The sequence below is a fragment of the Leopardus geoffroyi genome, chromosome A1 (assembly GCF_018350155.1).
Source record: "Leopardus geoffroyi isolate Oge1 chromosome A1, O.geoffroyi_Oge1_pat1.0, whole genome shotgun sequence".
In the NCBI taxonomy this organism is placed as follows: Eukaryota; Metazoa; Chordata; class Mammalia; order Carnivora; family Felidae; genus Leopardus; species Leopardus geoffroyi.
Genome location: NC_059326.1, coordinates 21,831,773 through 21,856,995, shown reverse-complemented (window position 1 = coordinate 21,856,995; position 25,223 = coordinate 21,831,773). Strand labels below are relative to the sequence as shown.

Below are 25,223 nucleotides of genomic sequence, written 5' to 3'. Positions count from 1 at the left end.
TAGTTTGTATTGTGTAGTAAATTTCATCTGTGTAGCCAGATTTCACAAATCTGGCAATATAAATTTACCCTTAAATACAATTCTCCATGAATATTACTCAGCCATAAAAGAAAATGAGATCTTGCCGTTTAAGACAGCCTGGATGGATCTAGAGAATATTTGGCTACGTGAAATAAGTCAGACAGAGAAAGACAAATACCATGTGATTTCACTCATATGTAGAATCTTAAAAAACAAAAACAAATGAACAAACAAAAAACAGACTCTTAAATACAGAGAACAAACTGGTAGGTAGTTGCCAGAGTGGAGATGGATGAAGTGGTGGGTAAAATAAAGAGGATGAAGAGGTACAAACTTCCAGCTGTAAAATAAATTAAGTCATCGAGACGAAAAGTACAGCATAGAGAATACAATCAATAATATTGTAATAATGTTGTATGGTGACAGATGGGGACTATACTAATTACAGTGAACAATGAGTCATGTACAGTATTGTGAAATCACTGTTGTGTACCCGAAACTAATATAACATTGTGTGTCAGTTATACTTCAAAAACAAACAAACAACAACACTAAACTTATTCTCCACGAATTATACTACTTGTCTATGAGAAAAACAAATGACAACTGCTGATTCTATTTCTCCATAACCTAATCTGAAAGGTCCTCAAATTTAGAAAGGATATTTGTCCAAAACCTGTAGAAATATTATTTGTTATATTGTTATATTGTATAATATTGTTACACTTAACAAAAACATTAGAAGCATTATCACTAAAGACAGCATGTACTTTTTTTTTTTTTTTTTTTTTTTAAATTTTTTTTTTCAACGTTTATTTATTTTTGGGACAGAGAGAGACAGAGCATGAATGGGGGAGGGGCAGAGAGAGAGGGAGACACAGAATCGGAAACAGGCTCCAGGCTCTGAGCCATCAGCCCAGAGCCCGACGCGGGGCTCGAACTCACGGACCGCGAGATCGTGACCTGGCTGAAGTCGGACGCTTAACCGACTGCGCCACCCAGGCGCCCCTGTACTTTTTTTTTTAATAGCCACAAATTCTTTGGTGCTCCTCCCACTGAGAGATGGAGTCTATGTATCCTCTCCTGGATTCCAAGTGGACTTATCATTTGCTTGTAATCAATCAAATGCAGCAGAAATGGCCCTTTGTGACTTCTGAGGCTGGGTCAGAAAAGCTGATACAACTTCCCACTGGTTGACTGTAATACTTGCTTTTAGAGCAAATATAGTAGTAGAATGTGATATAGATGGTAAAAGCATCCAAACCCACACCTGCGTGTCAATATATAAATTAGTGCACAATAAAGATGATATTTCAAGCTGGCCCAGAACAAAAGATAGCTTTTTCAATAAATAGTATTTAATCACTTCATCTGTTATTGGTTCTCTTGGCATAAGACTATCCATAATATCTTCCTTCTCAGGTTTTTTGTTTTTGTTTTTGTTTTTTTATCTAAAATTGATAGTGATGTACCTTTTTCATTCTTCATGATTTTCTTTTCTTCTTAATCAACTTTATCAGTAGTTTATTGATCTTATTAATCTTTTCAAAGAACCAACTTTTGACTGTGTTCATTTTCTCTATTTTTTTCTATTTAGTTGCTTTTCATTTTCATTTTGATTACTTTATTTCTTCTGCTTATTTTGTATTTAGTTTGCTTTTCTTTTTTTTCTGTCACTTAGATAATTGATTTTACATCTTTCTTCTTTTATTATATAAGCATTTAAGTGTCTAAATTTCCCAGTGCTTTTGCTGTAACTCACAAATTTTTACATGTCATATTTTCCTTTTTATTCAGCTCAAAATATTTTATAATTTCCGTTGCAATTTCTCCTTTGACTTTTGGACTATTTAGAAGCAGGTTAATTTCCTCCCAAATTTGGGGGTTTTCCAGATATCTTTCCAGTATTTATTGCTACTTTAATTCCACTGTGGTCACACAGAGGAATATATTCAGTGTGATTTCAATTCTTTTATAATTATTGAGACTTGTAGCCCACCACATGATCTATGTTGGTGAATGTTCTATGCTCCTTCATCTGTCCCCAGTGGAATCATTGCACACACTGACGAAATAGCATTCTATCCCAAGGTGGCAAACAGGAGCCAGGTAGAAGCAGGCAGGCTGGCGAGCTCCACGCTGGGAAACAGACTGCCTATTACCTTGAAGAAGGCAGATTTGACTAACTCAGAAAATGGAACAAGAACCTTCTGGTTGTTACCATACATCCTCCACTTCAGGGTCTTCTATCATTATTCTACTTGGTTCCATGGAACCTCAGAGAGATACTTTAAACTAAGCATCCTGCTTTTAAAAATTCAGAGAACTAAAAAAGAGCCCTTGGGGGGGGGGGGGGGAAGAGATATAATCGATGAAATGAAAATATAATGGAAGGGTTGAAAGATAATGTTGAAGAAATCTCCCAGAAAAGGGAATAAACATGGGAAAGGTGTAAGAAGGGAAAGAAAAAAATATATTTTTAAAGATTTTATTTTTTTAACTTTTTAAATGTTTATTTATTTATTTTGAGAGAGAGAGAGCTGGGGAGGGGCAGTGAGAGAGGGAGAGAGAGAATTCCAAGTAGGCTCCTCCCCGTCAGGAGCAGAGCCCGTTGTGGGAGTCGAACTCACAAATTGTGAGATCCTGACCCGAGCCGAAATCAAGAGTCAGGCACTTAACTGACTGAGCCACCCAGGCACCTCAAAGATTTTATTTTTTTAAGTAATCTCTACACCCAATGTGGGGCTCAAACTTACAACCCCAAGATCAGGAGTTGCATGCTCCCCTGACTGAGCCAGTCAGGTGCCCCAGAAAAAGATTTTTTTTTTTTAAATTAGAGAATAACTCAAAGTTCAGCAACCAAATAATAGGAATTCCAAAAAGAAGGAACATAAAAAATAGAGGAGAAAATTCAAGATATCCCAAAATTGAAAGTAATTTACTTCTAGCAGGAAGAGGCAGAGGAAAGGGCCCACTAAGTTTCCAATATAATGGACGAAAATAGACTCAGTCCAAGATACATGATTACGAAATTTCAGAATTCCTGGAACAAAGTTAAGATTTCATAATCTTCCAAAGAGAAAAAAGTCACAAATGAAGGATCAAGAGTCAGTCTGCTTCTAGATTCTCAACAGCAGCAAAGGAAGCCACAGCACACAGAAGCAATGCCTTCAAAGTTCTAAAAGAAAATGATTTCCATCCTAGAATCCCATATCAGATAAACTATTAATAAATTGTTAGAGTTAAAAAAATGACATTTTCAGGGGCCCCTGGGTAGGTCAGTCGGTTAAGTGTCCGACTTTGGCTCAGGTCATGATGTCACAGCTCTTGTGTTTTAGCCCTGCACCAGCCTCTGTGCTGACAGCTCGGAGCCTGGAGACTGCTTCGGATTCTGTGTCTCCCTCTCTCTCTGCCCCTCCCTGCTCATGCTCGGTGTGTGTGTGTCTCTCTCTCTCAAAAATAAACATTAAAAAAAAAAGACATTTTCAGAGATTCAAGGTGTAAAAACTTACCTCCCATGGATCCAAGAGGCTACTGAATGTGTGCTCCACCAAGACAACCAAGTGAACCAAGAAAGGGGAAAATCTGGGATATAAAAGGAGGATCTGGGGCTCCTGGGTGGCTCCGTTGGTTAAGCATCTGACATCAGCTCAGGTCATGATCTCATTGTTTGTGAGTTGGAGCCCTGCATCAGGCTGGGATACTCTCTCTCCCTCCCTCTCTGCCCATCCCCTCGCACGTGCACATGCTGACTCTCTCACTCCTTCTGTCAAAATAAATAAATAAACTTAAAAAAAAAAAAAAAGAAGAGGATCCCAGAGGTCAAGGGAATCTCAAAGAAGATGTGCAGAGGATGTCGTGGAGAACAATTAATTCTTAAGAGACAGACACAATAAAGACTTATCACCAAACTATCTGCAGTTGTTATATTCTCTTCACCTGGAGGAAAAAATTCCCAGGCAAGCCTGGGTCTGATTCTTACCTGTATTCGGCAGGCCTTGATCTTAAGCTAATGAGAAATCAAGAGTCCCCTCCTCTCCATGCCCTACAGCCAGGACCAGCTGATACTCCTTTACCCCAAGAAGTATTCTGATTTGCTCATTCCTGACAGCTGACAGTGGGCTTTGACATAGAATATACAGCACAGTCCACTCCTACTATCTTCCCACTACCCCACCAGAAAGGCCTGCCTGTGGCCTCAACTATGGTAAGCCCTATGCTTCCTAAGACTCCGTCATGGCCTTGTACACTAACACACTAACTGCCCAGAAGGGGCTCTTACAGAACTCAAGGAAGCAAAATGCAGACTATGACCCAGAGACTATCTTCAGTTTATCTCCTGTCATCTAATAATGGCAATGTTCCTGTTCGGTAAGATTTGTGCTTGCTTCTCAGTGTCTCTACTGATCCCTTTTTACACATATTTATATGAACATAGTTGACACAGTGATATAAAATTAAGTGAGAATAAAAAAGAAAAGACTAGGCAAGTTACTTAATATTTTTAGCCTCAGTTTCCATATGTATAAAAGGGGACAGAAATAGTCTTTACCATTCAGCTGTTGGGAGGAGTAACTAAACAAACACAGACAATGTATATGATGCAGATTAGAGGCTCAATCGGTGATAACTATTTTTTAAGCTCTTAATTTAGTAAGATAATTCCTTTAATGTGGGAGTATGTGTGTGAGTGTGACTGTGTGGTATGTGTTTGTATATATACAAAGTGTCGTAAGGGTAAAGTAGGAGTGACCCACACCTCCAGGGGTAATGGCAGATTCTGGAGAAGGCCAAAAATATGGAGTGTGACAAGTGCTAGGAGCCCTGTAGGCCTGTGAGCTGTGGCAGAATCAAAGATTTGGTAAACTGGAATACTTTATGCCTCTTACATATGCTTCTTAGATTTTCCTATGGAAAATTTCAAAGGCATGCCAGATAAGGAGACCAATATAATATACCCTGTCTACCTGGCTTCAACAACCATCAATTCATGGCCAGTCTTGTTATATTATATCCCCAGCTACTTCTTCTCCATTACCAGATGCTTTATAAACAAATCTCAGAATCATGTAGTTTCATCTGTGAATATTTTAGTATTATGCTTTTTGTATTTTCCTGTGGCCTTCTCATCATTTAATAAATCCTTTAAAAATAATAACAAAAATATAAGTGTATATGAGTTAGTGTATACACTAACATGGGAAGAGCTCATAAATGTATTATTGTTCAATGAAATAGAGAAGTTACAGATATCACAATTACATTCAAAAAGACCTAAACAAAAAATAAACAGTATAGGGGAAGGGAATAAGATAAAATAAGATAAAAACAGAGAGGGAGGCAAACCATAAGAGACTCTCAAATACAGAGAACAAACTGAGGGTTGCTGGTGGGGTGTTGGGTGAGGGGGATGGGCTAGATGGGTGATGGGCATTCAGGAGGACATTTGTTGGGATGAGCACTGGGTGTTATATGTAAGTGATGAATTGCTAGATTCTACTCCTGAAATCCTTATTTCACTATATATTAACTAACTTGGATTTAAATAAAATTAAAAACTTAAAAATAAATAAAAAATAAACAGTAAAACATATGCATGTGCTCCAAAATATGTAAGTACATATATAGAAAGATAGTTGCAAAAATATGCATCAAACTACTAATCCTGATTACCTCAGAGGAGGGGAGTAGTGATGTAAAGAGTGAACTTAAGAATTTTGTCCTGTAGGCATTTATATTGTTTGACACTCAAAAAACAATATATTCATCATTATTTATGTGATTTTTTTTCTTTTTATGAAAGGAAGTGAAGTAAACACTGCTCGTTGCTGCCCAGAGTGACAGTAACTCATACAAGAAATGTTAAGAAGTCTTAAGTGCTGATTTGAGTTTCTAGCTACTAAGCGACCTTCCAACCTCCTTTCTAATCAAGTTTGTTTTTTGTTTTTTTTTTCCCCCTGCCAACTAAAAATACACTATCCAGTTCAGGAAATGTGGCTGATTGAATAGCAGCTGCTACTGAAGACCAACTTTGCATATTGAAACAACCTTGGAAGATAAAAAGCAACAGCTCCCTGTCATCAGCTCCTGTTCTGAGGCACGGCTGGAGCACATCACACTTTTGTCTTGGCCTCCACATTGTCCTTCCTGCACATTTTCAAGAGACAGTCCCTGGCCACTGTTTTGTTTTGTTTTCCCTTTTAGTGTCAGGAAATTACCTGCAAATACATAGAAGCAGAAGTTGAAGCTGCTTCAGTGCAAGTCTAACACCCTTTAGACTTTTTTTTTTTTTATTTATTTTGAGAGAGAGAGCATGAGAGGGAGAGGGTCAGAGAGAGAGGAAGAGAGAGAATCCCAAGCAGGCTCCACACTGTTAGCACAGAGCCTGATGCAGAGCTCAAACCCACAAGCCACGAGATCATGACTGATGTCAGATGCTTAACTGACTGAGCCACCCAGGCTCCCCACATCCTTTAGATCTTTCTCGCACTCACTATTTCAGAAAGTAGATCACCCACTGCTATTTCCTTTTCCTATTTTTTTGTTTTGTTTTGTTTTGTTTTTAGAGAGAGAGAGAGATTTACTGTCAAGATACTGTTTCTGTTGGGAAGGAGACAGAGCAAAGAGAGAGGCACAGAAATTCCCTCCAACTTTGCCAGTTTCCTCATTGGTTATAAAGAGATGGTGTCACCAATAAAATGGAAACTAGGAATGGCAGAAAGGGGAGATAAGTTGTGCTGTAAATGTAAAACACTCACAGGCCACTAAAAGTGATAATAATTCTAAGTACAACTCAAAATGCAAAATAAAGACAGTTTAAGAGTCTGCAATGTATCCTATATCTAATTCTGATATATGGTGCCCTAGTCTTCATATACAAGAGTGATGCTGATTTCTCCCATTCATATGGCATGCAGTTGCACTTTGAAAAGTTTTTTGTTTTTGTTTTTTTCACTCATGTGATAGACTATACAGAGCTTTGCTTATAGCTGCTCAATAAAAATTCCATTATACTGGGGCACCTAGGTGGCTCAGTCAGTTAAGTGACTGACTTCGGCTCAGGTCATGATCTCACAGTTTGTGAATTCAAGCCCACATCGGGCTCTCTACTGTAGCACAGAGATGCTTTGGGTCCTCTGCCCGTCCCCCCTCCCCCCAGCTTGTTCTCTCTCTCAAAATAAATAAATAAACTTAAAAAAAATTCCATTGTATCCATAAGATATTTGAGCTGAAGGAAACCTAACAGTACCTAGTCCAACCTTTCTTCGCAAATCAATGGCTTCTTCAGCTTCTGTCCACCTCTCCTCCCTCCCCAGGACCATACAGAAGGAACTGGGGTCAGAGTGAAGGCAATGTTGCTCCCTTTGCTCCCAAGCCCCAGGCACACCTTAACCTTAGCCCCTGTGTCCTTATCATCTGCCCATTCCAATCCTCCTGCAAATCAAATCCTGGCAGGTTCCCCAAGGATTCATCAGCTGCACAGGACTAAGTCTCAGCTTGATCTAATCGCCCTCCACCATGATAAGACAAACAAGCCTTCTTTCACACAGGTCTTTAATGCTTTGAGCCTGCTTTGGCATAACGACAAAGATTTTTTGCTTGACCAAACTTTAGTCAGGCTTCTGAAACTTCTTCTCGGCCCATCTGTACATTTCCTTGTAAAATCCAGTTTTAGCAACAACCCTCCTAAGTGTTCACCAGAATGCCCTGCCCTCAATATCTAATCCCCTCAATATCTGATCGGGTTCCTCATGCCCTGCCCAGGTGACGTCTGGTCACGTGGCCTGACTTCAGCAAGAATCCCTGTTAGGTCAGCTTAGCCAGACTCTCCCCAGAACCTCTTAGTACTTTTCTATCTGCTGACCCTCACCCTGATCCTTGGCTATAAATTTCCACTTGCCCAGGCTGGCTGCAAAGTGACTATAGCTTACAGCCACAGGCACCCCAAAGAACTAAACAACAGTCACGTCGATAACAAATAACACAGTGGTGTACATAATACACTCCGTGTTTCTGACTTTTCCTAACCACTTCCTCCTGTTAAAATACCCTACAATTACAACAGGATGTTTGCTCTTTGCAAAGCACTTTCTCAGTGGGTAGCAGGCACCATGAAAGAAGAAGAGATGAATAAATCCCAGCAAGATCTCAAGTAAATCATTTACTCTGAGCCTTGTTCTTTATTTGTAAAATGGGAGAGTCATAGTTGCTAATTTGCTTCTTGACTTTTTAATGAAACGCGTGGGAAGGCAGAAAGCACAAATGCTACCTGTTACAAGAGCCAGAGCACTGCAACTGCAGATGCAAATTAGAGAGTTACAGAAAGAATCAATGGCTTCTGATTGGCCAATGTTTTAAAAATTATGTTTTCCAGGGGCGCCCGGGTGGCTCAGTCGGTTAAGTCTCTGACTTCCGCTCAGTTCATGATCTGGCTGTTCTCGAGTTCCAGCCCCGCATGGGGCTATGTGCTGACAGTTCAGAGCCTGGAGCCTGCTTCAATTCTGTGTCTCCCTCTCTCTCTGCCCCTCCCGCACTCGTGCTCTGTCTCTCTCTCTCTCTCAAAAATAAATAAATGGTAAAAAAAAAAAACAAAAAACAAAAAAACTCCAGGCTCCAGAAAAAAACATCAAGGCATGTGTTCTGAGCTAAGAAATGGGGTTGGTGTTAGACTTTGCTCTATCAAGAGCTGAGGAACTGGGGACATCTCTGTGGCGCGTCCCCAGCAGGACCGCCAGGGGAGTCCAGGGGGGACTAAGGGAGGGGCTGATGAGCCTGCCCCGCCCCCGACCACCTGGGAAAGGAAGTGGGAAAGGAGAACCAGCAACGGTCACTGCATTTCCTTCACATCTCACTCTTGGGACACAACAGGACGAGGACAGAGCAGCTGCAGCTGGATGCGGGCAGACGGCCACAGAGGAGGAGCTTTTTCAGCCACAGTCTAGTAACAGAGGTAACTTTCATTTTCCTCGTACCCCCCACCCCCCACCCCGGCATAAGGAAGGAACAGAACCTGTCTTATTTTCCTGAAGGGGCAGCCCGAATATACCCCTGGGGGACAGATGTCCCTTCCCCTGTCCCAGCCAGGTTTCCCCTATGTCGGGAACAGGTCTTGGTTTTAGAAACGGATTCTTGAGGAACATGAGTCGTGCTCTAGAGGTAATTTACCTTGATGAGGCAATGGAGGAAACCACTTTGCCCCAACTTGTAAATTTGTCCCCAGGCGACAGTATTTATAAATAGCCACTGTTTACCCGGCCCGGTGCTGGTCCTGAGGAGAGTTCCAGAGGCAGAAGCTTATATGAGCCGATTGGACTCTTCACTGCGTGCACTGAACTCAAGCTAGCTTCCGTTTCAGGGTTTAGGCTTACAGGAGGAAAATAGAGCCTGGAAGCCACAGACGAGCAAGAGCTGAAGCCATCTTTTGGTCATTTCTATTGAACTAGGTTATGTCTAACTAGAACTTCCTTTTGCCTCTTTGCTTTAACTACCAAGGAAAGTGAGCCCGCATTCGGAGTCGTCCAGGGGGCCCTACCCTCTTCTCTGACTCAGCTCCCTCCCCGAGATAGGTCAGCTCATGGTGACTCATATGCCCTTACTTCCTGGCCCTTTCAGAGCCCAGGCCTGTGTTTGAAACCTGACCTTGTATAAACACTTCCTACTTTTGGAGTAGAGCCTCTTCTTCCATTTGCCTGGATGCATGTGTGTTCCCTCAGAAAAGAATGGCTTATGTGCGCACCTGGCCTTTCTCCCCTAGGGGTTAGCAGTGGCCACCATGGGTTCTGTGAATTCCCGAGATCACAAGGCAGAGGCCCAGGTGGTGATGATAGGCCTCGACTCAGCAGGCAAGACCACGCTCCTGTACAAACTGAAGGGCCACCAGATGGTGGAGACCCTGCCCACTGTTGGTTTCAACGTGGAGCCTCTGGAAGCACCGGGGCACGTGTCTCTGACTCTCTGGGATGTGGGGGGGCAGACCCAGCTCCGGGCCAGCTGGAAGGACCACCTGGAAGGCACGGATGTCCTCGTGTATGTGCTGGATAGCACCGACGAAGCCCGCTTACCCGAGGCAGTGGCTGAGCTCATGGAAGTCCTGGACGACCCACACATGGCCAGCGTCCCTTTCTTGGTGCTGGCCAACAAGCAGGAGGCGCCAGATGCCCTGCCGCTGCTGGAGATCCGAGAGAGGCTGGGCCTGGAGAGGTTCCAGGACCGCAGCTGGGAGCTTCGGGCCTGCAGTGCCCTCACTGGCGCTGGGCTGCCAGAGGCCCTACAGAGCCTGAGGAGCCTCCTGAAATCCCGCAGCCACTGCATGTCTACGTGAGCACAGGTGGGGCAGGGAGTGGGGAGAGCAGGAAGACGCGATCCGGGCACAGCAGCATTATCTTTGCTGATACGACCTGAAAGAATCAGCTGGGCTTTAAGAATCTTAAGCTCAGTTTATTAGATGAGAAGTTCTTCTGTGCTTGGACAGGATATTTTCCTCTTGAAGCTTGTTGTCACTAGTGTTTATGTTGAAAATCAACTATGGGGCACCTGGGTGGCTCAGTTGGTTGAGCGTCCAACTTCATGAAGCTCAGGTCATGATCTCATGGTTTGTGGGTTCAAGCCCCATGTCAGGCTCCGTGCTGACAGCTCAGAGCCCAGACCCTGCTTCAGATTCTGTTTCTCCCTCTCTCTGCCCCTCCCCTGCTCATACTCGTCTCAAAAATAAACATTAAAAATTTTTTTTTAATTACAAAGAAAAAATAAGAAAATCAACTCTTCTTTGAATAATAATACCCTAAGGGGCAAAAAATGCCTCCACACTTCATTTAATAACTCATGACCAAGGGTGAACCGAGCAATTGTAATAATAGAACAATGAATGGTTGCATGGTAATTAAGATCTAAATTCACAGAGGGAACGAGGTTTCAAAATCAGATTAGAATATCTTCTGGACATGGTCACAATCTTATGAGTGATTTTTCCCTGGGAGCCTCTGGGTATATGCTGAGATCACTCTGAGTGCCAGCAGCCAGGACCAGCAGAATTGAGTAGGCGACTCTGCCCCCACAGAGTCTTGGGTTTAGAAGTTCACAGGGGCACTGAGCCCTGGGCAAGAGGCTGGAGTTAAGACCTTCCAAAATTTATCCTTTTCTCTGATGCTGATTAATTCTTCTGTACCTTTTTTTTTTTAAGTTTATTTATTTATTTTGAGAAAGAGAGAGAGAGAGGGCAGAGGAGGGGCAGAGAGAGAAGGAGAGACAGAATCCTAAGCAGGCTCCACACTGTCAGTGTGGAGACTGACACAGGGTTCAAACCCACAAACCATGAGATCATGATGTGAACCAAAATCAGGAGTCAGTCACTTAACCAACTGAGCCACCCACGCGCCCCTCTTCTCTACCTTTTATCATCCTATATTGGTCTTTGTCTAAAGCGTTTCATTTTTGTCTTTTTTTTTCCTTCTCTTTTCTTCTTACAGCACACATTTTCCCTTAAAGATCAGATTAATCAAAGATTTCATTAATTCATTCATTTAATTTAAAAAAAATGTATAGAACATTGAATTTGGACAAAAGGCACTGAGTTTTTAGTTATGAGCCAGGCCCTTTAGATGTCAAGTGTGAATTTTGAAAACACATGCAACAGAAATGCTTCTTTCTCATTATTAATAGTAAAAAAGAAAGTTGAACACAGCATCCTACAAGGGTTTTCAGGTGATCTTAACCTAGGAACCACAAAGCTCCTGAAATTATTTGCAAAATGTTATGCCTGGAACCTGTTTTGGGGGTGGGGTGGGGAAGAAGATCCATTTTGTGACTCGTAAAAGTTAAGAATCACTGATCTGGTCTTATCCATCATCCAACCCAGGAATACTTTCTATAATCTGAGGGGTTTTTTTAATGTTTTATTTATTATTTTTTGAGAGAGAGAGAGAGAGCGTAAGAAGGGGAGGGCAGAGAGAGAGAGAGGGAGACATAGAAACCAAAGCAGGCTTCAGGCTCTAAGCTGTCAGCACAGAGCCAGACATGGGGCTCGAACTCACAAACCGTGAGATCATGACCTGAGCTGAAGTCGGACGCTTAACCGCCTGAGCCACCCAGGCACCCCTATAATCTGAGTTTTTAATGGCCAGCAGCTTATATTTGACACGTGCTCTCATGTTAAACAGCTCTACGTGTTGGAGCTACCCTGGGCTACAACTATGCTCCTTATAGCTCCCTGTCTGGAGTGACACAGTATAAATGGGCCCTCAATACCCCTCCAACATCTGAGATCCACCCGGTCCTCCTACTCAAATTCTTCCCTTCTAACATCAGGTTAGTCACACCGAGTTCTTTTCAGTACTTGTCAGTAGACGGTTTTCCTGTGTCAGACACAGGAAAGTGCAAAGATGCAAAGACAGATTGGACAAGGCCTTGGCCCTCATGGAGCTCTGGCTAAGAAAGCAATAAGACAAAACTCCCATAAAAAATGCAGATAGAGTCTCAATTCAGCAACTGTTGATTGAGCACTCACTGGGGCCAAGTTCTGTGCTTGGGGCTTTCCATAGATTATCTGTCATTCTCTCAACTCTGCAAAGTAGGTATCATTCTCATTTGGCATAATTAGAGACTGAGGTTGGGAGAGGTTGCGACTTGCTTGAGGCACAGAGCTATTAAGTGACAGATCTGGAATTTGAAACCAGATAAGTCTAGCCCAAATGATACTTGTGTTCTTCCAGGACATGTTTCTAGAAGGTTTAAGCCAAGGTTGACCTTCAGCAGATTTACGAGAGGAGCAGCCTAGTCAAAGGGAGGAGACTGCTTGGAGGCGTAAGGGGGAGTGAAGGAAGAACAAGTAAGCTGGAGTGGCCCCAGCAGGAGGCTGGGGTGAGGGGTGGGTGTATTATAATAGGAAACAAAACTGGAAAGAACTCAAGTCCAAGTTGGGGAAGGTCTGGACTTTTGTAATCTGGCTCAGGGAAGTGAAACCGCTGGGCTTGCCATTTAGGAAGATAACTTAGTGGCAGTGCAATGGTGGAATAAACAGAAGGGAGACACTGGAGGCAGGCAGGCAGGAAGACCCACTAGGTGGCCTTCACAGTAACACTGGAGAGGAGGGAAAGAGATGGGAAATTGAAAGCCAGTTTTAAGGGTAAAAGCTGGGAGAAGAATTTGAAAACGGCTCAAGATGTTGAGTGTATGTGACAGGAGGGATCCGAATGATCTGAGAAGATGGACACAAGAGGAACAAGTTGGGATGGGGCCAGAACTGCTGGGTTCTACTCTTAAAGCGCTGGGTGTGGATGTGTTTATAGTTTCTTCCAGATGGCTCTATGACCTACAGTCCTTGAGATGGTGAACGCCCTGCTGGATGCATTTGCTGGTTCCCACGCACAGAGCCTCCTTTCCTCATGTGATTTGTCACTTTGTATTGTGAGCTCATCTTCGGGAGGATTTGTTTTTCCTGTGTGACTCCCATGTGCCCTGGGTTGTGACAGTGTTTCTACACAGAGTGGTTTCACCTTAGTATCTACTAGGCTTCTGGAGGTTTCACCTGTTTTAGATCAAACATTATGTTAGTTTCTCTGCTTCGGGGCCCATGGGCCTCATGGGTGGCATTGATCTGGATTCTGTGCCCATGCATGGCATAGGCCCTAGTGATTCAATTTCTGACAGGTGACTCTTTCCTTCTTTCTTCTTTCTCTTTCTTTTTTTTTTTTTTTTTTTTTTTTTTAATGTTTATTTATTTTTGAGAGAGAGAGAGAGACAGAGAGACGGAGCATGAACGGGGAAGGGGCAGAGAGAGAGGGAGACAAAGAATCTGAAGCAGGCTCCAGGCTCCAAGCTGTCAGCACAGAGCCGGACGCGGGGCTCAAACTCACGAACTGCGAGATCATGACCTGAGCCGAAGTCAGACATTCAACCATTCAACCGAGCCACCCAGGCGCCCCTCTTTCTTTCTTTCTTTCTTTCTTTCTTTCTTTCTTTCTTTCTTTCTTTCTTTCCTTTTCTTTCTTTTTTCTTTCTTTCTTTCTTTCTTTCTTCCTTCCTTTCTTTTCTTTTCTTTCTTTTCTTTTTCTTTCTTTCTATTTCTCTTTTTCTTTTTTTTGTACTCCTGTCCCAAGATAGATCATTTGGTTCCTCATACTTCTTTTAGTGGGTAGCATTTCCCAATCTCCTTTTAAGGAAGGGGTGTCTCTTTGATAATCTTGCTTTTCTGCTGAGCTCAGATCAACATTTTCTCTTTTCCAAGCAACCTAAGGCCATACCTCCTGTTCCCATGTAGGTGTTACAACTAGCCCAGTTCCTAGAGCCTAAACTTGGCATCCTTCATATCTCCATGGACTCCAGGCTCCCAGCTTACACTTACCTGCTTTGGCTGTGATTTGTCTTCATTTCTGCCACTTGAGGATATCCCTTCTTTTGTTCAAGGACAGTGTGTGTTAAAATACAATGGTTTTGGTAATAGTTTACCCAACATTTCTGTATCTCTGTAATGGGCAAGTGTCCATCAGCCATGAACTGTCTCCTGAACTGTTTTGATATATGGCAGGGAGATCTGCACTTAGGAAAATAGCTTGGGTAGCTGACTTTGGGTGGAGACAGGATCCTGAGGCAGGAAGGCAAGTTACAGAGGGAGACCGGGGTTCTTTTGCCTGACACGCACATGCTTGGCCCTGCTGGTGCAAACAGACATCCCGTCACCACAGCGGCCATCAGACTATGGCATTTGTCTCTCTTCTCTTGACAATCGCCAGTCTCCTTTCTGACACGTGGACGCACCATGCTCTTGTCCAGCTCCAAGTGTATATTCCCTGCTTAGATCAAAAAGAGTGGACAAGGGGCCAGCAGGTGGTACATGCTGAGAGTCCCAAATCCTTGAAGGCAGATGTGCTCTTAACAAGCCCCAGGAGAACTCCTCTCATCACCCCACCTTGGATAAGATTTGGGAAGAAGGATAACAAAGCAAAATATCGTTAAGAACCATGCCCAGGTAGCGTTGACCGTAACGCCCTGCTGGTCTCTGCTTGGAAGGAAGGAATGTCACAGACGATTACCCAGCAGGTGAGTTCTGGGATGTTCACTATACAATCCTCTGGCCAGAAGGTGAGGTTGAGAGCCTCAGAGTCCAAGGGCAGTTCTGCCGGCCTTCTACCTCACCAGCTTCTGAGACGTTCACCTCACGTGAGCAAGGGAATCCCACAGGACGCAAGGTCCCGCAGCACCTTCCTTGGCTTTCCGATGCCCCTCTGTGCATGTTCTCCAGCCCTTCAAGTTTCCGTGTCAACGGGCGGTCCTTGTACTTACATGAGGGATGCTAGCGTGGCAGGGTCCTGCAGGGTCACACAACCTTAGGGAAGCCTCCCAAACCCCTGCTGTTTTTTAGGCATAGGATGTTTTCCTGTTTGAACCTTGCCCATGATTTTGAGGACCCTCAGATCCCACCTCTGCAGGAAGCTCTGCCTGGATACCTCAGCCCATGTTCACCCCCCTTCCTGAACTCTCATGGTGCTGACCCCCTTCTCAGTGCCTGAAGTGGGGCTGTTCCATGTGTGGGCATGTGGCCTCCATAAGTATGGTCTAAGTTCCTAGAGATCAGGGGATGCCTTACAGCCTTTGATCCTCTTGGAAGCCTGTTAACAATATTAGGTACTGAGGGCTGCTCATTAAGCATCTGGGTGAGAAATGAATAGCTGACTGAAGCTACTGAACTGGATGAGCTGGCAGGGAGTCCTCAGGCCCTCTGAACTGTCCAGAATGAAATCCCCAAAATGAGAGCTCCAGGAGGTTCGTCAGCTCGGGAGCCAAAACGCCAGGACAAACCTGCACGTCAGGCATCCTCTGTAGTACAAACAACAGGAAAAAGTCATCTGTGCTGTTTCTGGAACATGTCATGCTCAGAACCACCTGCATTTTAGTCCTAGCAGGAGAGAGAAGGCTAAGTGAGGGTAGCAGGGTGTGCTAGGGGACCTTGGGAGAGGCCAAGCCCCCGAAGGCAGCCGTTGAGAACAGCCATGGCGCCCAGAGCCAGTGCCTGAAAGTAGGGTGCCAGGGGGCGCCCATCCTTCCTTCTGCTTCCATCTGTTAACACTGGTGGTGCTGGAGGGAGGGTGGGACTCCATCCTTTCTCAGGGCCTTCCCTGAGGACCATGGGGGAGATAGTCTTGCCTGTCCAGAAGCAAAAGTGACACTAGGTCCAGGAGAGCCCTTACTACTGGGAATTACACTCCCTTTCTTACTGGCAACTGAAAAGTAGGGCAGTCAGTAGTCAGGAGGGGAGCCTCAGCCCTTGCTTCCCCGCCTGAGACAGGCCAGCGCCCTCCAGGGCCACAGAAGTGGGAGGCAGGGGGGCAGGTGGAAGGTTTTCCCTCCTGCTCTTCTGCTCAGAGATACACATACATATTCATTACATATATATATATATATATATATATATATACACACACACACACACACACACACACATATATATATACACATATGTATATATATATATATATATACATATATATGTTTTGCTTTGTTTTTAATGGTGCTGTCCTTATCTGAGAGGTGTTTGGCCTGTTCCAATTGCCCCACACCTTTCAGATCCGTCAGCCTCCCACTAGTCCCCAAGAGCAAGTGAAGGAGCAGGAACGTGTGTCAGCGGATGTAGCTCTACATGCAGAACAGCAGGTGTCTATTTTCTTATATTAAAATGACTCTGGTCTTTCTCTTTCTGTAACACTGTGTACAGGGAGAACTGTTCTAGTTTGGAGAGCTGCTTACCCATCTGAACGTGAGGCTGAGTTTCTCCCTTTCTGGCTCACTGATTTGGAAGGGTTTTCTCCTTCCTCCCTTGGTCAGAATCCATCCTTTGCCAAGTTGAGCTGCAGGCTTTGGTCTTGACTCGGTTCTGCTACGTTGTGGTTTTCAGTGGTCCGTCCTCACTGGTCTACAACATGTGCCTCCTACTGCTGAGGTGGGGTAGTTGTGTCCCTCAGTGTGGACCAGGCACCCATGCCCCGCATGTGGGTGATCCAGGACCCTGTCTTTCCTTCTTGTCCTCAAGGATTTAAAACACACATCGACACTTCACGTGTCCCTGCCCCAACCTCAGGTGGGGTGGTGAGGTCCCCTCACACAAGACTTGCACCTTCCTCAGAACCAAAATGACACAACTCGGCAGAATGAGTGGAGAATGGGGGTGGGGCACTCCCTTCGAGAAGCCCCAGGCCCAGCCTTCAGACAGATGGAAGTCAAATAGGAATGATGAGCTATGAATGAGCTATGAATGATGAGTGTGTGCCTCTTTCTGCAGAGCCTGGCACAAGATGGGAGAGTCCCTGAATGAACAGGAGGTAGAGAGGCCAACCTAGGCTGCCTGTGAGGGCAAATACAAATTCAAAATAGGAAGCTTAACTGTCCCTGTTGAAAAGAAGAGATGTCTCCCTGCATCCCTTTTCTTAGAGCATTTACTTCAGACAATTTGTAAGTTCTTTCCTCCATCTCTTTGAAATGTATGTAAATCCTTTTCAAAAATTTTTATTAATGTTTATTTATTTTTGAGAGCGAGAGAGAGAGCGTGAACAGGGAAGGGTAAAAGAGAGAGGGAGACACAGAATCGAAAGCAGGCTCCAGGCTCTGAGCTGTCAGCGCAAAGCCCGACACGGGGTTTGAACCCACGAGATCATGACCTGAGCCGATGCTTAACTGACTGAGCCACCCAGGTGCCCCGTGAAATGTATGTAAATCCTTTTAAAAAGCTAAGGCTGTTGCCAGCTTTAGGACTCAGGAATGTCTTTCTCCATGATCTGGGACCAATCCCTTTGAAATGTCATCATCAAGGGAGACGGGGCCTATCTCTCAGTCTCTGTGGGAGGGTAGGAGCCTAACTGGGCAGGTGCCTCCCTCCAAGTTGCAAAACCACCTCCTGTCATAAAGATCTGAGAAGTTTGTTTCTCTTTAGGTTAAAGCCAATTAGCTAACAGATGGTGACCCCAATTACCAGGTAAATCTAGGATGAACCTTGAGTGACAAATGGTGCTGTTAAGTCCTCTAACTTGAGGACTGGTTATTATGTGGTAATAGGTTGTGTGACTGCCTAGCCGTCTAAAGAGTGAGATTCCTTCTTGTCTTTGCAATCTCTAGCCAATTGCCTATGATGCACATCACATTCTGGTTGAATGCTTATTCAATAAGAAAACTGTTTTCTTGGGGTGCCTAGGTGGCTCAGTTGGTTAAGCATCTGACTTCTCCTCAGGCCATGGTCTTGCAGTCCATGAGTTCCAGCCCCGCGTCGGGCTCTGTGTTGACAGTTCAGAGCCTGGAGCCTGCTTCAGATTCTGTGTCTCCCTCTCTCTCTACCCCCTCCACCATTCGCATTCTGTCTCTCTCTCTCTCTCAAAAATAAACATTAAAAAACCTTTTTTTAAAAAAAGAAAACTGTTTTCTTTCTCTACTACCTTTGTGGAGAGGTTTTCTGGGTTGGCAGGAGATTTGATTTTAATTATATTTCCCCAACAGCTCCCATTGGTTTGGCTCTGTGAACTTCTGGTTGCACCTATGATGAGTACAATAACATTGGTAAGGGGTAATCAACCGGAATGCATGCTAGAAGGTTTCCAGAGGACACTTAATTAGGAACGAGGAACATGAGTTCAGTATGACCCATGGCATTCTCCTCTCACAAGATCATAGAAACCTGTGACTGCCTTCAACTTACTGAGAGAAGGATTTCTTGGTGGGGTGAAGCGTGACCCCTGCATCCCTTTCCCACACGGCTCATAAAAGCAGCAGCTGAGGAAAAACAAAATAATTTTAGAAAGGAAAAAAAAGGAGTCTTTCATTTTTACCTCATTGTCTTGATTTCCACTCCTCTGACACATTCACCCCCAAGGAAATTTGGCTATGTAGCTACAGAGCATAAGTATTTAAAACTTTTCCATGAAGAAATGGCATTGTTCTGCCTCAGATTTCAAGCTAGGACCTCATAATGAATCCTTCTCCCTCCCCTGACCCCCCTCCCCCCTCCCCCGCCACAATTTGGAGCCTGGAAACATCCATGTGGATATTTTTGCAACCTACTTCAAGCATGAAATCACAAATCTAAACAAATTAATACTCATACAAGCATTTCCAATTCTTCAAATAAAAGGAGGCATCATGATTATAAATTATCTCCAGATTATGAACATTGACACTATGTCATTTTGCCATTTTTACCTACCTTTTTGAATTCCACAAACTTCATTAAATGTTAACCTAACCAGGAGGGAAAATATAAAGAATATAAAGAAATGTACATAAAGATTTTCAGGGTTACAAAAATTCTTCCATGAGAGAATCACTACCAAGATGGAGCTACAGCACCTCGCCCACCCCCCTCCACTTTGCTCAAATCGATATTGTCTAAATGCAGTCAAGTGCGCTGGCTTGGAGTCTGGCCACAAAGTCAGTCAGAACTGACTAGTACACCAGCTCTGTGCCTCACCAACTGCGTAACCTGGGGCAGATTTTTTAACCCAATGAAGTTCCAGCTGCCTCATCTACAGAATGGGAATGATAATAGGGGGTACCTCACAAAGTTCTTGTGAGAATTCAGTGTGGTAATGCGTCCATGTAGTCAACTCGCATCTCTTGAGCACCCACTATGTGCAAAACACTGAACTATGTACAAGAGCTACAGGACGAAGGAGACACGTGGTCCCTGGCCTCTAACATGTAGTCTAGCTTTCGATGTGGGATAACAATGAAGTCATGCTAAAATGCACATGAAACACAGAGTTCTGGGGGCCCAGACTTTTCTTGCAGATCCCTTCTGCCACCCTTAGGATTTTCCAGACCCAGACTTGTTCTGGAGTAAAGAGGGTGTCACTGCTGGTGAGAGAGTGGCTGGGGGGTGGGGGGAAGGAATGGGACTGAGGTCAAAAGACAGCAAGATAGCTCTTCTGAATTCTGAAACTCTGGACACTTAGCCTCCATCTGCCTTCTTACCACATCTACTAACATCTCTATTTCAGTGCTTCTCTTCTGCCCCTTCCTGGCCCAGAGCACTTTCACTATGAGTACTGGAAGCCTAGAATTAGTATCTCCTCCATGCACTTTATTTTTTTATTACTTGAGTATAGCTGACACACAATGCTACATTAGTTTCAGGTGTACAACATAGTTATTGAACAAGTTTATGCATTATGCTTTGTTCACCACATTTAAATGCACCCTCCTCTTATAAAGACTAGTAGGTTGAATGCATAGGAATGATTTCAGAAGACTGGAAATTGAATCCCACACTCAATTCCACTTCTCTTTGAAATTCTACGTTTACAGGTTCATCCTTTGGACTTAGTTTTTAAAAGAAAATTTACCAGAAGAAGGGCAGCAAGGATAGTTAGCTATCTGCACTTTAATGGGAATGAATTCTCAAGATCTTTGCAGGAGAGGTTTTGCTAAGAAAGCAAAGCTTAAAGTTGAGAACAGTTAAAAAACATAAGAAGTGCTCCCAGAAAGGAAAAAGCTGGAACTTCACAACTTTGCTTGAGGCCATGTGAATGTGGGCCACATGCCTCTCATTGTTCCCACAGCAAGGACCTACTGTGTGCAGAAAGAAGGCCCCCGAGGGAAGGTCTGGGTGTGTGGGACTGCCACCTTCTCACCTTTTCTTACTTAGAAAAGATGACCCTGAGCCCAGGAGTGGAGAGCTGACTGGTTAGCCTGGGAACACCCCTCTGGAATGGGGAGTGAGCAGGGGATTAACAATCTGGATTCTCCTTCCTCCCACCCTCCCATGCTCTCCATCAGAGGTTGGCCTCCCAGGGTGTAGAGCAGAGTAGACAAGGGTGGGGGATGGAAAATGGAAAATAAGTAGTCCAAGCGCTTTTACTTCTGTCAGTAGAGTGTGCTAAAGTAAAAGAGACAAGTAGCCAGAAGGTAGCGTCATTCTTTAATTGGAAAAGCCACTTTTTCCTCAGTTGTATCCTGCACTTTGAGCAGGGCTTCTCCAAGTGCAGCCAACACCATGACCCAGGCGGAAGAACTGAAGCTCGCAGAATTCCATGGGCCTGATCTTAGCTGGGGAGGGAGTTCATTCTTTTAAACCAGCATTTCAAACTCTTCAAGTAAGACATTCACAAAGATCCACCCTTCTACCACTTAGGGATAAGATTAAGTTCTCTGGAGGGGCGCCTGGGTGGTGCAGTCGGTTAAGCGTCCGACTTCAGCCAGGTCACGATCTCGCAGTCCGTGAGTTCGAGCCCCGCGTCGGGCTCTGGGCTGATGGCTCAGAGCCTGGAGCCTGTTTCTGATTCTGTGTCTCCCTCTCTCTCTGCCCCTCCCCCGTTCATGCTGTGTCTCTCTCTGTCCCAAAAATAAATAAACGTTGAAAAAAAAAAATTAAAAAAAAAAAGATTAAGTTCTCTGGGGATCAGATGATCCCTAGGAATCAAGAGCTCTGGGCTGCGGGGGTGAGAAGACCGCTGGTTGTTTTTGTTCTGACACAGCCGTGGGTCACAAGGTTCTTACACAAGCTTTGAGGTGGCCTGTCATGCCACGAGCCCTTCCTTCCCCTCAGCCAGTGGTGATGACTCAGATTTCAGAAAGGAGTTCAACCAGTAGATTCATCTTGGGGCACTCCTCAGCCATTTTCTAGATTAACATTAAGAGCTAGTTCCAGACCTGATTGAAAAGCCTGGACACTCACTCCCCAGGCTCTGCTTGAAACACTCCAGTGAATTCAGCCTAGAATATGATTAATATACTACCTGAAGGGGGTCATTAGCAGGGACAAAGAAAGAAAGCTGTGGAGACTTGTGGTTTAAGGTTTTGAAATACAACATACATGTAACTCTACTATCCGCCCAAACCTCATCAGCAGGAGGGCAAAGGGATTAAAAAAAAAGAAAGAAAAATAAAAGGCCAAACCCCACAAGGACAAAGAAAACGGAAGAGAGGGTAGCAGACTTGAGATAGCAATACTATTATGGAAGATGGAAAGTGATCTCATAGACCAGACAAAGTGGAAACCTAAGTTGGCTGGGCTTTGGGGTGTGTGTGTGTAGCTCAAAGGACTTCCTCTGTGCTAAGCTCTAGTCTAAGTGTTGAAGGTGCATTAAGTCATATAATCCCCCAACAATGCTAGAATTTTTGCCCTGATTTTGGAGATGAAGCACAGACTGGTTAGATAACTTTGCCCAGGTCACACGGCAGAAGCTGCAGAGGTGTGGCCCAGAGACCACGCTCTATAGCCTCACAGTGATTAGCAAGTGATTAGCTGCACCAAACCCCAAGCGATCTCCAGACCTGAAATACCAGGGAGCTTCAAAATAGGGCTGAAAACAGAATTGCTGGGAAGCCCATATGCAGAGACAGACTCTCAGACTCCTTCACTATTTTACTCACGCCAGGCAACTGTCCCTGTGCTCCCTGGTAGGACGCTGTTGGTTTATTTTCTGGAGGCATTACCCAGTTGAGGATGGTGTGAGACACCTATGAAAACAGGAGAAGTCAGTGAAAGATTGTGAATTGACTGGTGAGACTGCGCAGATCCCTTCCCCATTTAATTCCCATGTGCTGGCAGTGAGGTTTACATACCCCAGGCAGGGACTGGGGGCTCTGTAGGAGTTCTAGACAGAACTAGAGAGAAGGAACATGACACTGACATTTGAAGGTCCTCTGATGAAACAGTGGGCTCACCAAATCATGGGCCCTGCCCATAGACCCAGGGTTCCCACAAGCTTCTAGCAGCTTTTTGGTATCTTCTTTTTTTTCCACCTCCATTTTATTATGGAATTATTCATTATATTTCCAAATATAATGAACACCCATATACCTACCTCTTAAGTTCTACAATAGTTAGCATCTTAACATATTTGCTTTATCTTTATTTATTTTTTTTTAATAAATGTTTATTCATGTTTGAGAGAGAGAGAGCATGAGCAGTGGATGGGGCAGAGAGAGACAGGGAGAGAGAGAATCCCAAGCAGGCTCCGCGACGCCAGTGCAGAGCCCGATGCGGGGCTTGAACTCATGAACCATGAGATCATGACCTGAGCTGAAGTCAGACACTTAAGTGACTGAGCCACCCAAGCGCCCCTTTGCTTTATCTGTATCTTTAGGTAGAAGTGTGTACATACGTTGTTTCTCTGAACCATCTGAAAATGAGCTGCAGACATTATGATATTTCACCCCTGCATATTTCAGTATAAGGACATCATCATACATAATTAAAATCCACATATAATCCATGGTCAGTCTTAAGAAAATTTAAAATAATTCCCTAATATATTCTAATATTCAATCCATATTCAAATTTCCCCCATTGTTCCTAGAATGTCATTGCATTTGGTTATTATGTCTCTTTATTCTCCTTCCTAGAACAGTCCTCTTCCTTTTATTTGCCCCACAGTGTTATCTTTTTTGAAGGGACCAGGCCACTTAACTGAAGGAGGGTCCTGATTGTTTCCTTGTGGTATCATTTAACTTGTCCCTGTATCTCTTGTAAATGCTGTCAACTGGAATTTAGATCCAAAGGCCTGAATACATTCAGATAAGGTGTTTTTGGCAAGTCCTATAGGTGAAGCTTTCTATCTCATATTGCATCCCATCAGGAGATAACATCTGCATATATTACTAGTGGTGAAGCCAAGTTTGGTGAAGGCAGGGACTGCTAGACCTGTCCACTGTAAAGCCACACTTTGCCCTTCACAAGGGCCATGGATAATGCCTCTCACAGTGTGGATGTCCTGGGCAAGGCATTACTCAAATGAAAACAGACAGAAAAGGTTGACAGAACTTGTGACAAAGAGCCTCCAACATGAAAGAGAGAGACAAAACAAAAGTAACTCAGGAAAAAGAGATCATTGCAGGAAACAAAAGAAAACTTCCCACAAACAATAAATATCCTTAGAAATAGTCGGGGCACCTGGGTGGCTCAGTTGGTTAAGTGACTGACTCTTGATTTCAGCTCAGTTCATGATCTTACAGTTCATGAGATTGAGCCCTGCGTAAGGCTCCACACTGACAGTGCGGAGCCTGTTTGGGATTCTCTCTCTCCCTCTTCCTCTGTCCCTCCCCCGATCACACTCTCTCTTTCTCTCTCTCTTAAAAATAAGATGAACTTAAAAATATGTCCTTGGAAATAAGAATAGATATCACACCCATGAGGCAAATTGCTATAAAAAATATTTAGATAACAAGAAAGAGTTCTTGGAATCTACATGGAAAAATCTAACACAAAGTTGGGAGATGAAGTAGAAATAAAAATCCCCTAAAAAATAGATTAAAATATAAGGGATATAGAACAGGAAATTAAAACATAAGAACACTAGAGAACTAGTCCAAAAGTTTGGCATCAGAATAATGGGTATGCCAGAAATACAAAAAAGTAAAGGGGGATGAATTATCAGAAATATAAAACATGAACATTTCCCAGAACATATGAATTTCTACCTTGAAAGGGTCTATAGAGGGCCTAATACAATACATTTTATAAAGATAAATACAAAAACTTAATACTGGGAAATTTCAGAACATCCTAAAAGAGAAAGACAGGTCACATACAATAGATCAAGAATCAGAATAGCATTAAACTTCTTTTTAAAAAAATTTTTTTTAATGCTTATTTTTTAAATTTTTTTTGTGTTTATTTCTGAGACAGAGAGAGAAAAAGAGAGCATGAGTGGGGGAAGGGCAGAGAGAGAGGGAGACAGAATTAGAAGTAGGCTCCAGGCTCTGAGCTGTCAGCAAAGAGCCTGACACAGGGCTTGAACTCACATGAGATCATGACTTGAGCTGAAGTCAGTCGCTCAACTGACTGAGCCATCCAGGTGCCCAATGCTTATTTTTTTTTTGAGAGAGAGAGAGAGAGAGAGAGAGAGAGAGACATAGAGTGGGGGAGGGGTAGAGACAGAGGGAGACACAGAATCCGGAGCAGGCTCCAGGTTCCGAGCTGTCAGCACAGAACCCGACTTGGGGATTGAACCCACAAACCATGAGATCATGACCTAAGCCGAAGTCAGATGCTTAACCAACTGAGCCACCCCAGTGCCCCAGAATAGCATTAAACTTCTTAATAACTATACTGAAATCTTAAAGGATAATGGAGCAAAGCCTTCAAAGTTCTGAGAGCAATTAAATTAATTAATTAAAATGTGTATTTATTCATTTTGAGAGAGAGAGATAGGGAGAGGGGCAGAGAAAGGGGAGAGAGTCAGATGCTTAACTGACTAAGCCACTCAGGCGCCTAAGAGCAATTTTAG

General features: G+C 43.7%; 2 protein-coding genes across 5 annotated transcripts in view; one reads left to right on the top strand and one right to left on the bottom strand.

The window, feature by feature from the left end:
* RCBTB1 (RCC1 and BTB domain containing protein 1) overlaps nt 1-25,223 on the bottom strand; it is a 99,168-nt gene that overhangs the window by 67,761 nt on the left and 6,184 nt on the right. For 2 of the 4 annotated variants that reach the window (XM_045475563.1, XM_045475544.1), the window contains exons 3-5: nt 22,366-22,452; nt 19,199-19,233; nt 18,695-18,768 (exon numbers count right to left, since the gene is read on the bottom strand). The gene's annotated coding sequence lies outside the window, so the exon portion shown is untranslated. Of the gene's footprint in view, nt 1-3,533; nt 3,697-18,694; nt 18,769-19,198; nt 19,234-22,365; nt 22,453-25,223 lie in introns of those variants that run through there. The other 2 variants (XM_045475557.1, XM_045475546.1) reach the window with 2 other exon arrangements.
* ARL11 (ADP ribosylation factor like GTPase 11) lies at nt 8,764-10,646 on the top strand. The gene is made up of 2 exons (XM_045475760.1): nt 8,764-8,971; nt 9,776-10,646. The coding sequence occupies exon 2, from the start codon at nt 9,794-9,796 to the stop codon at nt 10,340-10,342; it is 549 nt and encodes a 182-aa protein (XP_045331716.1). The 5' UTR covers nt 8,764-8,971; nt 9,776-9,793; the 3' UTR covers nt 10,343-10,646.

What these genes read in the sequence shown, in the direction of transcription:
- ARL11 (XM_045475760.1), top strand. Translation starts at nt 9,794, where the DNA reads ATGGGTTCTGTGAATTCCCGAGATCACAAGGCAGAGGCCCAGGTGGTG.